Source organism: Apostichopus japonicus, chromosome 8 (assembly GCF_037975245.1).
Source record: "Apostichopus japonicus isolate 1M-3 chromosome 8, ASM3797524v1, whole genome shotgun sequence".
Taxonomy (NCBI): Eukaryota; Metazoa; Echinodermata; class Holothuroidea; order Aspidochirotida; family Stichopodidae; genus Apostichopus; species Apostichopus japonicus.
Window position 1 is genome coordinate 12,762,214 of NC_092568.1, and position 18,481 is coordinate 12,780,694.

At 34.7% G+C, this 18,481-nt stretch overlaps 1 protein-coding gene across 12 annotated transcripts in view; it reads left to right on the top strand.

Moving 5' to 3' along the window:
• Positions 1-18,481, top strand: part of LOC139970445 (1-phosphatidylinositol 4,5-bisphosphate phosphodiesterase beta-4-like) — a 171,420-nt gene that overhangs the window by 68,402 nt on the left and 84,537 nt on the right. For all 12 annotated transcript variants that reach the window (XM_071976159.1, XM_071976160.1, XM_071976157.1 and 9 more), the window contains 3 exons: positions 8,006-8,152; positions 10,721-10,800; positions 13,270-13,411. In XM_071976159.1, coding sequence (XP_071832260.1) covers positions 8,006-8,152; positions 10,721-10,800; positions 13,270-13,411 — 369 coding nt within the window. The remainder of the gene's footprint in view (positions 1-8,005; positions 8,153-10,720; positions 10,801-13,269; positions 13,412-18,481) is intronic.

Here is an 18,481-nt window from a genome sequence, read left to right on the forward strand (position 1 = left end):
TAAGTAGATGCATAAAAATGGGATGAAGGTAATGCAAACTCTTCAGATATAATATAAGCTGTATAGCCATAATAATACCAGGATGTAAATATAGCATTCCTATTGGAAATCCTCAAAATATTGCGTATTGTTGTATTGGTATTTCAGTGTTAGCTCTGTAATGTTGTGGGGATAGGTTGTGATTGAAGGAGGGGTTGGGGAGGGGCATTTGTCAGTTCTCATCCAAGAGCATCAATTGCTTTACAAGGATCTTCCAAATACATAATGCATGAAACCATATTCTTACACAAAGTTAATGTAAGGTACAAGCTTCTCCACGCATATATGTGTTTCATATTTTGAATAGCAACATCTCGATTACTTGCCTAGACTTACCATATCATTGTTAAATCAACTGTAAGGAAACTCAGTATATATAGTTTAGACTGGTCTCCACAATCCCAGCTGTTTTTCAAATTGCTTTTGCCAGAATTTAATCCCAGGATCAATAGTAGATATATTTTTAACATACTGCCTTGGTTTTTATGTGATAATTAGATTAGATTCACTACATTAACCCAGATTTTTCTCCCAAAATGACTTTTGGTCGATCAAGCCTAGCACATTTTTTTTAATTATGTATTTTTAGCATCTCATCGGAAAAACATCTAGAAAAACAAAATCATTTTTGTGATCATTCCAGCAATTTACATTACATCACAATATGTTTACATGTTCAGCTAAATAGTCTCACAAATGACAAGTTCTCTATCCTTATTATGAATATCAACGCAATCTCATTATGAAATGCTGATGGTGCAAAATTCAGACCACACAGTTGAAGCCTATGATTGTTTTTGCTGTGAGGTATAGCCATAATACAGCAGCAGTGCTGTTAAATGTCATCCAGGCAACTCAAAGTACATTGATTTAGATGATGAGAATGCAAAGCATTTCTAATGCATAAAAGTCTCCATTACTGTGTTGTGGGTGTACGACGTGTACACTTGGTCTTTTCACTGCTGTGCATATAGTATTGTTAATCACACACTACAGAGGTAGATGAGCATGTACACTACTGTGTACGTGATTGCAATGGGGGTTGAAATGATATATGTAAGCTGTTGCAGTTACAGTGTAGTAGATGCAACATGTAGTCAACTATGGTAGCAATGTAGTAAGGATGACTACAGCTAGTTGATACAATGTGGTCAAGAGGAAACTGTGTTTTCATGACAGTCTAGGCAGTGAACTTGTACACAGTACTGCACAGGATTACAATATCATAATGATGATGAACTTGTAGACTATAGTCTGGTAATAATAAGACTAGATTTCTGAATTCTTGAATGAAGTCAAGATGAACATGCCTATTAGTGTGGTTATAATGTAGTCAATATATGTGAATTGTTCAATGTGGTCAACATGTATGTAGACTAGTGGGTTATAATGTAGTCAATATATGTGAATTCTTCAATCTGGTCAACATTTATATAGACTACGGGGTTATAATGTTGTCAGTATGTGTAATTAGAGTGTGGTCAAGATGAACATGCCTACTAGTAGGGTTATAATGTAGTCAGTATGTGTGAATTCTTCAATCTGGTCAACATTTATATAGACTAGGGGGTTATAATGTTGTCAATATGTGTAATTAGAGTGTGGTCAAGATGAACATGCCTACTAGTAGGGTTATAATGTAGTCAGTATGTGTGAATTCTTCAGTGTGGTCAACATGTATGTAGACTAGTGGGTTATAATGTGTGATAACAAAGTGGTCAAGATTAACCTGTAGACAAGTGTAGTGACAATGTAGCCAAGATGTGTGAATTCTACACTGTGGTCAAGATGAACATGTATGAGGACTAGTGTGGTTATTATGTATACAATATATGTGTAAATTCTACTTTGTGGTCAAGATAAACCTATAGACTAGTGTGGCTGTAATGTTGTCAATGTGTGTGTCATTACGATGTGGTCAAGATAAACGTGTGGATAAAATTAGATGGTAACAGTGTGGTTAACATGAACATGTACATTCTACAAATAAATGGTTACATTTTGATTATGTGAACAATTCCAACAAGAGAGTTCTCAAGCAAACAGGTACATTTTGAAAGTTAATGGCTTTCACATGGAAGTTAATTGGTCAGACAGAATTATGTGTGAACCAGGACTTGAAACATTTATTTTCTTTTTGTTCATGATGTTTATTGTTCCTTGAAATGTGTATTTCTTCAATACATTTGTTGCTGTATTCCTAATCAGTAAGGGCAGGCCTAGGCCTATAGCCGCAATGTAAGTATTGGGACATTGTCTAGTCAATTGTGGTGTATAGCTGTCTTTGTTGGTTACATTCCTTGGATCGCTGCTCTCCAGACATTTGCACATTGCCTCTTTTGCTGATTTGAAGCCTCCAATACCTTCTGATACAATTACTATCATAACAATTTTTCAACAAGTATGAATGAAGCATGATTAGTGTGGGTAAGGTGAACTTGCACTTACTCTGATGAAAATAAGATAAAAGCTTGAGTTTGTTTGTTTTCGTCAGATAACATTTTTCCCTAAAAAAGAAATTTGGTTAATAACTGCAGAGGGTAAGATTTATCTATAGCTAGCTGATGAAACATAACACTATGCATGATAGCCTTTCACTTTTTAATTTCTATTTGAACCTTTTATTGTATAACTGCCATATCATCCATAATAATTTTAAACTCATTCAGGAGTCATTTTATTTAGTAAAAATGCAGTTCAAAATGATAAAACAAACATTGAAATATTTATTAAGAAAACTACATAGAACTGTATTTCTTGCAAGCACTGCATGATTAAATGTCTCTGTATATTTACATATGCTAATGATTAAACAGACAGACAGATGTTTTTCGTTCTGAAATTTGACAAGAGCTTCCAGATCACTTGCAAACATGCAGGGAAATTACGAAAGACTATCCATCAAGGTGAACCCAAGGTAGCTTAATTTTGCAAAGTACAGCTTCAATCGCTGCTTCTATTGCTCTAACAAACAATCCTCCAGCCCTTAAAAGATCGATATGCATAACGGAAGTCTAAAGTAGATGTGCCAGGTAATACACAGTATCAGGCAGCCAGTGTAAATTGGGCTCTCTGATCCAAGGTTTTGTTAACGTAATCTCTACAGTTGAAGTCTTTCGTCAAAAGTGTGATGGATTTTCTCCCACTCTGCCCTAAAATTGATGCAGAGGTTTTTGCAAGGCTAAAGTAGAAAGCAGTCGATGTAAAGGAGATCTAAATGACATGACACCTCAGTTTCCCACAGCAGCAGTAGTAGCAGCAGTAGCAGTAGCAATAACAGCCGGTTATATGGATCGAAATAAGACACACTTTATAATAGGATTCATACAGAGAAAAAAAACATGGAGAATGCCAAGAACAGTATTTTAAGCATGAAATGAAGAACCTCGTGTTACATTCTGTTATAGGCAACACTCAAATGCACATGCAAGGCCATATAAGGCTGGAAGGTGAAATTTTCACAGAGACCAAATAATTATTCTGCAGGCTTTTAGACAGTATGTGAATTATCAGGTTTGCTTCTGAGTGGGAGGTTTTAAACTGTGCAAGATTACCAATGCATTATGAGCCAAATGACAATTGTGCACTTGGTAGTGTTACAGCAATTAAGCTTCTAGAAGATTGATGAGGGCCATCATTCAGTTTCTTAAGATATGGATGGAGTATTGGATTAGGGAGTTTGCAATTGAAATGCAGGCAAGCACTCAACTGTCATACAATACATACTGATGAAATAATGATGAAATAGCAGAGGTTATGATCGTGATATTTGTTCAAAAGAATTGGCACAAAGCAAAAGAAATGATAAAAAATATAAAACAGATGATTGAACAACATTTATCTATCTGAATCGGAGGGATGAGAAGAGTTTCCTTTTCCTGGATTTGGTGTTATAGTATTAACTAGTTCAAAAATAAAGAGCAATACTTATTATATTATTCAGGCCTGTTAAGCTTAAATGTTAACATACTGCATTCTTGGAGACAATTTCCATGACGTACGACCCTGGCTTATGTTAACATACTGCATTCTAGGGACAATTTCCATGACGTAAGATCCAGGCATATGTTAACATACTGCATTCTAGCGACAATTTTTATAATGTACAATCCAGGCTGATGTTAACATACTGCATTCTTGGGGACAATTTCCATGACGTACGATCCTGGCTTATGTTAACATACTGCATTCTTTGGGAAAATTTCCATAACATACGATGCTGGCTTATGTTAACATACTGCATTCTTGGGGACAATTTCCATGACGTAAGATCCAGGCATATGTTAACATACTGCATTCTTGGGGACAATTTCCATGATGTAGAATCCAGGCGTATGTTAACATACTGCATTCTTGGGGACAATTTCCATGACGTACGATCCAGGCTTATATTAACTTACTGCATCTTTGGGGAGAATATCCATGACATACGATGCTGGCTTATGTTAACATACTGCATTCTTGGGGACAATTTCCATGACGTAAGATCCAGGCATATGTTAACATACTGCATTCTTGGGGACAATTTCCATGATGTAGGATCCAGGCGTATGTTAACGTACTGCATTCTTGGGGATAATTTCCATGATGTACAATCCAAGCTTCTGTTAACATACAACATTCTTGGGGACAATTTCCATGACGTAAGATCCAGGCATATGTTAACATACTGCATTCTTGGGGACAATTTCAATGATGTACAATCCAGGCATATGTTAACATACTACTGTACATTCTTGGGGACAATTTCCATGATGTACGATCCTGGCATATGTTAACATACTGCATTCTTGGGGACAATTTCCATGAAGTAAGATCCTGGTATATGTTAACATAATGCATTCTTGGGGACAATTTCAATGATGTACGACCCTGGCATATGTTAACATACTGCATTCTTGGGGACAATTTCAATGATGTACGACCCTGGCATATGTTAACATACTGCATTCTTGGGGACAATTTCCATGAAGTAAGATCCTGGCATATGTTAACATACTGCATTCTTGGGGACAATTTCAATGATGTAGGATCCTGGCATATGTTAACATACTGCATTCTTGGGGACAATTTACATGACGTACGATCCAGGCTTATGTTAACGTACTGCATTCTTGGGGACAATTTACATGACGTACGATCCATGCTAATATTAACACACTGCATTCTTGGGAACAATTTCCATGATGTACGATCCAGGCTTATGTTAACATATTGCATTCTTGGGGAGAATTTCCATGATGTACGATCCAGGCTTATGTTAACACACTGCATTCTTGGGGACAATTTCCATGATATACGATCCAGGCTTATGTTAACATACTGCATTCTTGGGGAGAATTTCCATGACATACGATCCAGGCTTATGTTAACGTACTGCATTCTTGGGGATAATTTCCATGATGTACATTCCAGGCTTATGTTGACATACTGCATTCTTGGGGACAATTTCCATGACGTATGATCCAGGGCTTTAATTCCTATTGTCTAATTAGAACTTTTTGTGATTGCTTGCAAGAATAGTAATGTCTTAACATTTACTTCAAGGTTCTTTCTAGAGAGGAATGTTATATAGAAAACCAAGTTTTGACTTATATTAGTCAAACAAAAAATACACATTATGTCTCGACAGAACCTTTCCATAAATGTGGTTAGAAAATTCTGTCACTGGAAAACCGAACATTTTCTTGTTTTTACAACATTATCATGTCATATCATATCATGATTCCTGTTTGGTAACAATTATCAAGTTAAGGTCTCTTTGTAAATTTTTTTTTCAATATCCCTTTGGTCAGTACTGTGCCAGATACAAATCCTTCTATAACTCTCTGTTTCTTGTTGACCTGGAGACTAAATTCATAAATGGTGATGATGTTACATAATTGTACTGGCTAATTACTTTGGATGTGAGAATTATCACCACTGTAACGTGGAGAGATAAGTAGGACATTATAATAAATACTATATTCATAATCTTCCTCCTATCCATACTTATATGGTCACTAATTTAATTCTCATTTAAGTCCTGGTTTCTTGCATCAATCTTTCCTTATTCAACAAGTTCATGATCGCATATCTTTCCATTTCTTTTTGCACTCTCCCCTTTTTCCCTCGATCCCACCCCTGATATTAAATACTTTCTGCTATTTGCATACATGGTTGAGCCATTGGTATGATGATAGCATATTTTGATACGGTCTCATTCTCACTCGATGGCAGATGGTAAGATCGTGTGTGCATTGCCATTCGCATTGGGTAGAACTGTATATAATATTTAGAGCTGTGTGTAGGCTGATTAGCTAGTCAAATGCAGTAAGTGATTTCTGAGTCTTGACAGTAATGGGCATCTGTCATTCATTCTGCTGATCTTATCGTCTTATCACGGCTCCTATCTTGTATTACATGATATATAACCTTTTCTTGCTTACACTATTCCAGCATCTATCAGATATATATATTTGATAAAAGTTTGTCAAAGGTAACATATATTTATTGCTCGCTTAAACGGTCCTTCCTTTACTTTAAAGGTGTATGGTGTCTCCACAATGTTTTTCTATTCGAGTGTGTTAGAACGTTTGCATAAATCGTTAATAACGAAATTTAATTTATTTGTGTATATGAAAATGTATTTCATCTTCGAAAACATTCTTTTGGGTAATTTAAGGAAAGCTTAAATGATTTCAAGTGAGAAAGTTGAAAGTTTATGTAAAGTACACTGAGCAGTGAAACCTTGATTCTTTCCAATAGATCAGTTTGGAGATCAGATGTACCGCAATATCAATGGACTACAGGGTGTTTTTTTTTGTATTTTTTTCGAAATATACAATGAATTTCACAAATTTTCGCCCATGTTGTAATTAATCACTCATTCGATTTTATTTATGAACCATTTCTATACTTGTGAAAGATAGAAATTGCAAACAATTGAAGACATATATTTTTCATACATTATGTAAATTAAAGTGGTTTATAATTAGATGTGCAATCATGTGCAGATCATTAATGAATGTGCCAACGTATACTTTCCTCCCATGCGATGCTAATGCACCTGTTTCACCAACTCTATGAGTCATTTATCTGCCTTCTTTCACACAGCAAGCAGTGATGCTGGTAATCTTTCATGTATAGAGTCTTGGCTCTGTAGATTTCAGTACGCTACTACAGTGGTATCTTTTAATCAATAGACCTGAATTCATACACTGGCATAGATTCATCCTTCTACTGTTTCTCTTCTTCTGCTGTTTTTCTTACATTTGTTAATTGCATGCCATTGCCATTGTCGTTAAGCCTATGAAATCAATGATTTATTTATTTCTGAGGGAAACTTGACCCGTCTGAGAGTATTTTGGAATCCCCAGACAATCTTGAAGGGTACATTTGCATCTGACTATTTCTTCTACTGGAGTTAGGAGACAAATAATCCCATTTGGCCTCTCCTTAACCTGCAATCCAGGGTTCTGCAAGTTGATTTGGTATCTCCAAACCAATCAATAGAATGCCTTTCTTTGACAAATCATCATCATGAAATGTTGTCATTTTCCACAAGAAATATGAGTATGTGGATTTTTTATTTTTTATTATTATTATTATTTTTTTTTTAGGTATAGGTGGAATTGGTCGCTGCATAATATATTATATACACACAAAAAAAAGCACTTGAAGCTATGGTATGGACTTTTGATGAAAAGGGTTGCCTTACTAATTTATGAAGCAAAGGTACAGCTTTATTACAAGATGATGTACAAATATGAATATTAGCATATCACACAGTGCTAATTAAAATGACACTAAAATTGTGATGGATGAAAATCAGTGATAGTTCCTGGATGTTTTATTAGTTCAAGTGATTGTTGGGATCAATTTGTGACCATGTATAGGTTAATAAAAAGATTTGAAGTGTAATATTTCAAATGATTGTTGGAGATAACATGGTTTTCTTTTCATATGTTTTTGCTTTTGCTCATAGGATTACCAATTTAGACCAAATCCATCGACGTTGGATCCATACGGCAGAGGAAATCTAGAGGAGAGGACCGTCACAGTTTGCAGTGGGTCGGATTATGTTAACATCAATTATATGCACATGGTGGCAACTTCACCTGAAGTAGCAGAGGTGAGGCTCCTCAAAACTATGACTGGTCAGCAAGTTTAATCTCAATACATTCTCTCTACATCTTCTGCTGGATGACTCGTATGACTCTTATCATTTCTCCATATTCTGCCAAAAGTTTTTTTTTTTCAATTGTATGTGGAATTTTTCTCATAATGTAGCATACAAAGAGGATCTCTTTCAGAGACTTTGGAGCCGGTGTTGATGACTTTTGAGCTATAAATCGGTGCCCTATGTATTTTAGTCAAGTTGCATTCCAGGCAAATCAATATCTGACATTGATGTAGAGCAGATTTGACAGTTCTCGTACAAGTACGGATGTGCACCCTTTAAGGCATTTTGTGTAGCATTGCTACAGTCTTACAGTATCATATACTTGACCCCAGAAATATTAGGTTCATGAAAACAATGCGTTATTTAAGGACATCAAAATCACACCAGGAATGACAAATTTAAATCTTAAAATTTTACTTTGTCACAGATACAGCATCACATTAAGTTTGGTTATCAGATCATGTGGTTAAGAACTTGCTAGTGAGAATCAGCCAAGTGGTTGTAAGCAATTGTCTCTTAAGAGTGCAAATTATCCAGATTATACATGAATATTCAATGGCTTTGCCAAAGGCAACTCTACACAAGCTCATACAAGCTACAGTATTAGATCACTCACATAGCACCATTCCTGTTGTAACAGTTTCATTTAAAGCATCTAATATTTGAAATGCTGCATTTACTAATCTGTAATTGAAATTATTGCTGCCAGTGAATATAGCTAGTTCAATGTAGAACACACAGATAGCATTGAAATTGTGCATACTTAGTTTTTGCTTTTTGATATTTTGGCCATTTGATATAATACAGTAGGGTTATTACAACATTAAGTGACTTTGCATTGTTATCAATACATCACATTAATAAACTATTGAGGAATAAAATCTGAATTCCTTTCATTTTAAATTACTAAAGTAAATTTTTTTTTCCAATAAGCCGAAGACCTATCCTTTGATCAAACTTTCTATGATCCTCTCATACTTTTTTTGCATAAAAATAAAACAAACCTGTTAGCAAACTACTTATCCACTAAAGAGCCTGTGTAAGAGAATGTGTAAAAGTAAGAGGGCCTGACGTTTTGATCCTAGCAGGATCTTCGTCAGAGGCTAAAGAAGATCCTGCTAGGATCGAAACTTCAGGCCCTCTTACTCTTACTCACCATTTTGCATTGATATTAGTTTGTTATTTCTCATCCATTAACAAATTGTTCATCAGTTTCTGCTACCTCTGTTACTAACTTTCTATTTTGAACATCCATGGCCTAATGACAAATGCTTTTTCTGGTAAAGGTTGGTTTATAAACTCAATTTCTGAAAAACAGAATGATAAAGAATCCTTTATTCCTATAGCCCCAGTAATTACTGACTTTACATTCATCTGTGTTAAAGGCTTGATCCATTCTGGGAAACATTAAAAGTATTTTACATGTGTCCCAGTTTTTAGCTGCTTTTACATTGTAAGCCAAACTCTTTACCTTCACCCCATGGTGATTGGTGTAAAACCATAAATGCTGTACATATATCAGTTTTAGCTATAAACTGAAATTTCACAGTAGTTGCCAGAGATGATTAAAATTTCAAAATATAAGAATGTCACAAAGAAACAAACAGGATGACATAACATCTGGTTGAAGAGTTCATATTGTTCAGTTCTTAAGATCATAAATAACCATGGTAAGAGTTATTTAGCAATCCCTCCACCCCCCACCCAAAATGATAATAATTGTTCTTACGATTCTTTAAGGGCACTCATCTTTGAGTGTGATGCAAAAATGAGCAGAAACAATCAAATGGTTTGCTCTTAAAAAATGAAAAAAAAAAAAATTCCATTTACTTTAAAGTGACATATGAAATTAAATGATCTAATTTCACATAAGCAGTATCATGGTAGGGATATTTGTTCATGATTGTTGTGTGCATCGTTTGTGACTTGAGTTTATTAGGTGACCATGTATATAATACCTGCAACAACAAACAAAACCTTGATATTTATCAGAATTGGCAAATTAGGTTTAGTTTTTTCCACCTGTCTTTTAACAAAAATTAAGTATATTATCTTGTCTTCTTTACCTTTCCTTAAGTTGTTCAAATTTATTGAAGCTATGAATGTCAAGAAAAGTAATAAAACAAAAGAAATTTCTAAGTGTCATTTTAAGGAAAGGGGCTGGTGGGGGTGGGGGGAGTGGGAGGGGAAAAAGGAGAATGAGGGAGGATTGGTGTTAAAATTTGGGCACTCATATCTGCTGTGTGGAAAATGCTGATAATGATGATGTATCCACCTTACCACCTACAATCCTTCCCCCCTCCTCTCCCTCCATCCCCTTTTCCACCCTCCATCCCTTCACCACCCACATGTTATTTGGCTCCTTAACACAGTATTATAATGCCGTCCGATTTACGTATGAACTATATGTTATAATGATAATTGACGTCAGAAAACTCTCTGCCTGTTATTCTGCAGAGAGATTATAGATGTATCTAGGTGTAATCTCCAATTAAACCATTCCTTCTATTTCCGCAGACGTGGTTTGAAGGCCTGCTGAAGATAACTCATAATGTCAAGGCTAACAATGTGTGCCCTATGACATGTCTCATGAAACAGTAAGTGATAACAGTCATCTTAAATCTAAATATTTGGGTGAAAAACATTGATATTTAAATTTAGAATATTGCTTCTGGTTCCGATGATGGTTTGCAGGGCATTTTGTTTCCGCTTTAATTTAATACACATGCTAACTATGCCCCACAAAATACCTACAGCAACAGAGCAGGTGTTTATTCCCCCCGTTTTTCTCTTCCTTTTCCTTTTTCTACAATTAAGACAGAGAATAAATTTATACATTTTACTTGAAAATGACAACCTTAAGTAAATCTCTTTGATTTTTTGGACATTTTGAAAGCCCAACCAGTACTATTCCTACACTACTTGGGACGATGTATACTGTTGTTGAGTTTTGGGTTGATCAACCTGCAGTTAAGTTCTAATCGAATTAAAGAAGCAATTTGATTTGGAACAGCTTCCAATCTTTGCTACAACTCTGCTTGCAGGCCTGGTAGCATGGTTTTTTAGCTTTAACTGGCAAGTTGTCACGTTTACATTTTTTGGCACAGAAACGAAACAACTGTGTTCAACTTGTCAGGTCTTATTATAAGAGTGTATAACCCCTAGGAGTGATTGGAGTAAGTACCTGAATGGAACCAGTATGGGTTCTGGGTCTTAACTTGCCTGCAGGTTATAACGATTCATTCATTGTCATTTCTTGATTTCATATATCGACTAATTACAAAGAGACCTATAACCAGTCAGAAATCATCAGCTATTGATTTAGACAGATTTCACTCACCTACAACAAATTTTCAGTGGAATCTTCTGACAACTATGCTATACCCAGCACATTAATGCAGGAATCATCATGAAACTAAACATAAGAAATTTTATGAAAGAATTTTTACTTAAAACTGGTTCAGTATTATCAGTGAGATGTATCTTTAGTATAATGTAAAGGTGGTAAAAGGTCTCTACTGCAATAATTCAAGTAGTTTATAAACTGCACAGTAAGGCGACTGACATGATAACAACAGTTACAGTACATGCAATGTGCTCCAAAGGAAGCAGATTTTGGATGGTGATGAATATATCTTTCTTCTTCTTTTTGTCCGACCAATCATTTTGCCGATTGATTAGGTCCCGTGACAGCTATTTACTGTCATGTATCTAGAAAATAAATGTAATGGAAGAAATGTCTTAGCAAGGTAAAAGTCAAATTAACGTCATGTTAAATGGGATGTAAGCCTATGTTAGCTCTATATTCTCCATTCAAACCAACTGAAATCCTCCCCTCGAGAGAGTAATTCCCGTGTGCTGTTTGTCATATAATTCGCATCACTGATCTGTAGACTATCAAAATAATTTAGGATAAAGAACAAAATTGTTTCGGTTACATTGCATCAGACACATATATACGTTTGTGGCCTTCAATTTCCACATGTGGAAATGTTATCAAAACTTTTATAATATTACCACTTGTGGTATGCTTTCTGTTGGTATTAGTATTGTGCATACTCTACCATGGCAGCGTTAAGGTATAATCAAATTGTTAGGATCTATCTATAAAAATAGTAACAATTTTAAACAATGATTCATCTTTCAGATAATATGTCAACAATTTGCAACAAATTGACAAATTACATAAGGATTTCAACATTTTGCTGCAAGATGCTGCAAAATGAAATGATTATTTATCAAATATCATCAATTTAACAATTCACAGGAAAACGGTCAATTGATCACTTAATGTATTTCACCAATTCAACATTTTTCAACAATTTGATGAGTTACACTCAGGAATCATTGTGTCAAAGATTTGTAGCCAAATGATAAAATGGTTGCTTAATTAATCTTGTCTATGTCACATATTGCAACAAAATGATAAATTGATCATTTAGTAAAACAACACTATTGATAACATTTGCATCAGAATGTTATCATTTGTACAGTCCGCTGCAAAGTGATTAATTGATCATTTCATATATCTCGTAAAATTAACATATTGCTACAAAACGGTTAATTATGTTTGCTTCAGAATGTCATTATTTTTTCAAAATTTTGGAAGAAAATTATGAATTGTAGCAATTATGAAGCAAAGATCATAACATTTTGATGGCACATTAATGTTTCCATACTCTATAGACCAAACAACCTCAATATATGTGATATCTTACCCTATGTTGGACACCAATGGTTACTGATAACTAATAAACACAGACTTTAAGACCACTATATTAATTAAACAGGTGCTCTGTGTATACATGGTCACAGAATTTTTTCAAACATATTTTTTCCATCTCATTCTCAAGTATTGAACATAGCCTGCCTTAAACTGCAGTTTGTGGAGGGTATGGTGAAAATGTGGATGGAAAAGAATGAGGAAAATTTTGCAATATGTTAACTCCCGATGCTAGTGCAGTTTGTCATATTCTATCCATCAGTTTACATTTGCTTGCAATGCTTTATATAGAGAGCATGATGGAGTCTTTCAAGGTCAACTCTGCCTGAATTTTTCTTTCCAGTTGGATGAAGATTTGCTTCCAAGTAAACAGTAGCAGCAAAATTCCTGTCCGCAACTTGCTACGAACGTTTGCTGCTGGTAAAGCGTCTAAGCAGTCGGTCATCATCAACGCATTGGAGCAGCTCCAATTACCCTCAGGCAAGGTGTGTACATAATAAACTTTCATCAAACATGGTGTAAATGTTGGTAGTTTTTCTTTTTCTGAAGCAACATGCGTACAATTCCTAAAGACGTCAGACTGGTCGGTTAATTTGTGGCATGGTTGGTTTAATCATCTTTGACAAGTTTTTGACTGAAAGACATAAATGTGATGGACATGATTTTTTCAGTGAGAAGAAGAGCCAAACAAGACTTTCTTCATTTCTTACAATTATTAAATACCAAAGCTCTTTCATACTCATGCAAAAACTGAGTGGTGAAATCATGTGGACACATAATGAGTCAAACTTTTGGTATAGACATATGGTGAATTGATAAAAAATGTAATCGCTTATAGGTTTAAGGGGGGGTGGTATCAAGGAGGCACCTCCTCCCTTGTCTTTGAAAGCTAGGCCTCAATACATATCCTTTGTATGTTATATGAATCACTTTCAGAAAGATTATAACAACACTTTTCTACATGTGTTCATATCTTACAAATGTATACATATTTAAAGAAAGTGCTGTTTGAAGACAGAATAGTGGATAAATAGCATTGTTATCAATACATACCCATACCTATGAAGACTGCACTGAGAAATAGAAGATTGCAAGTAAATTTTATTTCTAAAAAATAAATTGACAAAGAACAATTTGAGGTACATTAAATGTATATACTTTACAAAGTTACATTGTGTTTTCACTTTTACTACTTTGACAACACAAATGGTGCTTTGACAGTTTTTATTTGTGCATCTTAGATTTTGACTTTCTACAAAAACCTTAACGTTACCTGAATTAAACTTGGTTGATAGGGAGGGATTTACAGCATCTCAATAATCCTATATTGGATCTTTCATAGAGTGATCTTGAATACTTGCACTTTGAAACACTATTGACAAAGTATAAAATGATGTGTGCCTAACACACGCTGACGTTTTGTCAACGAGGACGCTGTCTCCGCGTTCTCTGTTTGAGAAAAATTTACATTTTCATTTGTTAGTCAAGTATCTTCATTTGCAGGTAATATTGCTAGCAGGTATTTTCTACATAGGTCAGTATATTTGAGGCTATGAACAAATAAGTTAAATATACAGGGTCTGAAATTGGGCTAAGAACTGGTCCCCAGCCATTTAGAAGTGTACTTACAATCATCTCCCAGAGGTAATCAATTCATAGGCCATTCAGGCTGTAGTTTACCGTACTCAAGCGCAGACGAATGTCTCCGTCGGTTTGATGATCAGTTTGAAGAGAGTGACTTGTCATTTATTTACTTTGACATGAAGGATAGATGGGACACCATTTATGAAATTATCACCCAAATGTCGCTCGTCTGCACGGCAACATTTGACTGGGGGGATGGAGGGGGGGTTCTAGGTAGTGTGATCTTGGATGGTTAACGTCTGCTGCAAAGCGTCTATTTTTGAAATTAAATCCATCTGCTACGGACAAGAACTTTTTGCAGTGTGAAAGTTAACAACTGTTCGTGTGAGCTGAGAAATGTGAACCGTTGTGAAATATTTCAAGTTTATATGTAGATGCATGGTCTATTGCTGTCAAAATGAAAAATTATCTCGTACAGGTTTTTTCCTATTTAATTATCAAGAAAAAAAGGCTGGCCATACCCTAGTCTATTTATCTTTTGATGCAAGTTAAGATTCTCAAAAGTAGTTTTATGGAGAGAGTCAAGTTTAAATGGATTGATTGGAACCTGTTTGTAAGACTATATGCATCACTACCAGGCCAAGCTGTACCTATCTGTTCTCAGCCTCAGTTAAACCATTTCAAAAATGTTTAAATTTACTGTTGACTGCCATAAAAAGCAACTGCTAGTACTGCAACTTTTCACTGTTCTTCATAACTTCAGAAGAAACATATCAGTTAACCAAAAGGGACATTTGTCAATCCAAAAGAACATTAAAAATAAGAGAGGTACTCTAAGTGGTTTGATGTTGCATCATTTTGCTTTAATTTTCTCTGACTCTGGTTCTACCACACCTGATCTTTTATAAGGAAAGATGGATCTGTCCTAAATAGAGTAATTTATTACTCTAATAATCCTTTCAATCTTTGTACCAAGAGTGATAAGAACTGCCATAAAGCTTCGGTGTTTATTTCATCAACTCCATTGGACACCAAAGCAAGCTGATTAGGAAGTAACCAAATGTTTGCAACTACATAAGGTCACATGCCAAGCTTGATTTGTCAATTCTGTGTGTCAACATTTACATGGCTGCGTCAGAATCAGTGCAAATATACAACATTCGAAACACAAATTTGACATTTAGCTCTCTCACACAATGAGTGAAAAAGTATTGTATTAAATGATGTTTAAGAAAAACATTAAAAAAAAAAAGGTGAAGCACGTAGCTTACACTGAAGTAAATTTGGTGGTAATAGTAAAGATGGTTATGTCCTTAAAAGAACAGCAATGCTTTCAGCTACTTCAAAGCTCCATTTACTGTTTGGTTGTGATTAATTGTGACCAAGCCATTTATGTAATGGTACATAATGGATTTAAATAAATATCACTGTGCTGTTTACAACCATTTGGCTTCTCCTAATGTAGAGATTTATTTATACACTTTTTAATTCATTAAAGTAAATATCATATTCTACACAATTTAAGTATAATGTTGTATTTTACTTGCATTCCTACCAAGCTTATCCGTAAGTTTCATCTTTTCTGGTGCAAGTTTGGTAAAATTGAAGTAAAATACTTAATTTTCCATCTTGTCATTTGAAACACTTGAGTATTGTAATAGCATGAGGACATGATGAACTCATTGCTTCTTTGAAGCACAGAGATTTTTATCCCTTGCTTTGATACTTCTTACACTTGTAGTCCTTACATTGCAATGATTCCTTGTTTGAATGAATATTATCTAAACATGCTATATCAATCATAGAAAACCTTGACAACTGTGCCACATACACCCTATGCTAGTAGCAGATGTGATAATGTGAGCAGGTGTTGTAGATATGTCCTTCAGACCTTCCTAATATTTATTTAAAGCCTAGAAACATTCATCAAAAATATTGTCTTCTGTTACTCTCCATAATACCCTGAAAATGTTTTTGATCTCAGTGTGTAATCTTATTTTGCGCAGATGTTGATATGGATGTAAGTTTTACCGCTGGATTTGAAAGAATAAAAAAAAAGAAAAAAAAAGTGAATTGTATTTATGAGAGCTTCTAAATAATTTAAGAAATCTAGACAGATGAAGGGTAAAGTAGCCTTGAAACTTTCAGACATCATTTTCTCAAATGTTATTAACAGTAAAATCTACAGTAAAAAAATTACAGTAAAAATTACAGTAAAAAAAAAACAGTAAAAAAATTAACAGTAAAATCTATTAAAGTAAAATCTGAAGATATCTGTCATGTCCTTCCCATTAAAACAGCTCCTTGAAATTTGGACAGAAGTTTTCAGCTTTGTGGGCAACATTATTCAACTGATAAAAAAATATGACTTTCCCTTGTACATTCTGTTAAAATGTCTATACTTACTGACACTTTTGACAAAACAATAATTGAAAAGCCATCAACATCCTCAGAATGACCGATGACTACTAGGAATTGCAACCATTTCAACAAGCTGGATAGTATACTCACTTTTTTCAACACACTTTACCAATTAAAACTTAAATTGTCAAGGATTACAGATTCATATTTTGGATAAAATGTTCCAAATTTTATCTAGGCTGCAAACACGTCTCACTTTTTGCTCTTCTCTTATCGCAAATGTTAAGTTGTAATTGGGATGTGAAGAATCTTCTCGAAAGTCATTAATATGCTATGGGTGAATCATTGGAGAACCAAGTATTTTGTGTTTTCAATGAAGTGTTAAAAATTATCTTGGATGAATGCTTCCACCATCACATATAACCCAAATAAGTCTGCAAAAAAATTCTTCTTTCTTGCCTAAAACTGCTTAAAAAGATTGCGGATACCATGATTAAACGGAGAAGACCTTTACACTTCCCCCCACAAATTAAGTTACTTCCTTCCGCTGTTGTGAGATAAGGCTTTCTTTTTTGTGTGGAAAGTTCTAATATCCTGATATCATCCATGCATAAAAACTCCTGCATGGATGAGAAAGTTGCAGCAGTTCTTTTATTAGGTTGAATAAGTTAATGTGTCCTCTTATGTTCAGGATCTGCTCACCTTGAATATATGCAAGACAGGAAAAGGTTTGGAAGGTTCATCATTAGCCATTATTATTTTGCTGAATTCCTCTTCTCTGAAATTTTGAATGCATTTTCCCTTTTTACCATTCCCATCAACACTTTCTTATAGGTGTGTAGGTGTTAATCGTTAACTTTCCTGTTTAATCTGCAAACTGAAACCTACTGCCAAATATCTATGTCTGATTCATATTAAAAGTTTAATCATTTTTTCTTACAAATGACACAGTTCGTTTATTCTGTACATGTTTCTGATTCATCCATAATTTGTCCTTTGCAATGTTTCAGAGATAGGAATTAGATATAACTATAAAACTTTGAATAAACTCTATAACCTCCATAATTATCTCCATCCATCTTGAAATCTTCTTGTTGCTCTGTTTAAGCTTCATCAGTCCAGCTACTGGAGAGAATTCTTCTCTCACAATTATGAAAATTCCACCCAAATATTAGAATAATTCTCTTCTGTGGAAGAGAGATTTGAGTACTCTGAGTTCTGAAATAGATCCAGGCAGCTTGTCAGAGTTGAATAAAAAGCTACAAAAGCATATCATAGAGGTTATTGCTACATCTGGTTTTGTTTGTCATATTATCTTAACATTGCCGATAGCCTTACATTGACAGATGACAAGCAAAGGCTCGTACCAATGAAAGATCTTTCTTTAAAGCGATGCATAGGACAGATTAGTATGCAAACAATGACAAAGGTAACATCTAATTTGTATTATCAACAACTTCTGCCAAAAAGGTTGTTCAGAAAAGGTAAAATTCAATGAAAATTGTGACCAAACTGTAGGACCAAAATAATTTGCAGTTTGTGAGTTTCAAAGGCCTGTGCTTGTTTATGTTTATATTTAATTTTTGGGGGGGAGGGAGGGAGGGAGGGGA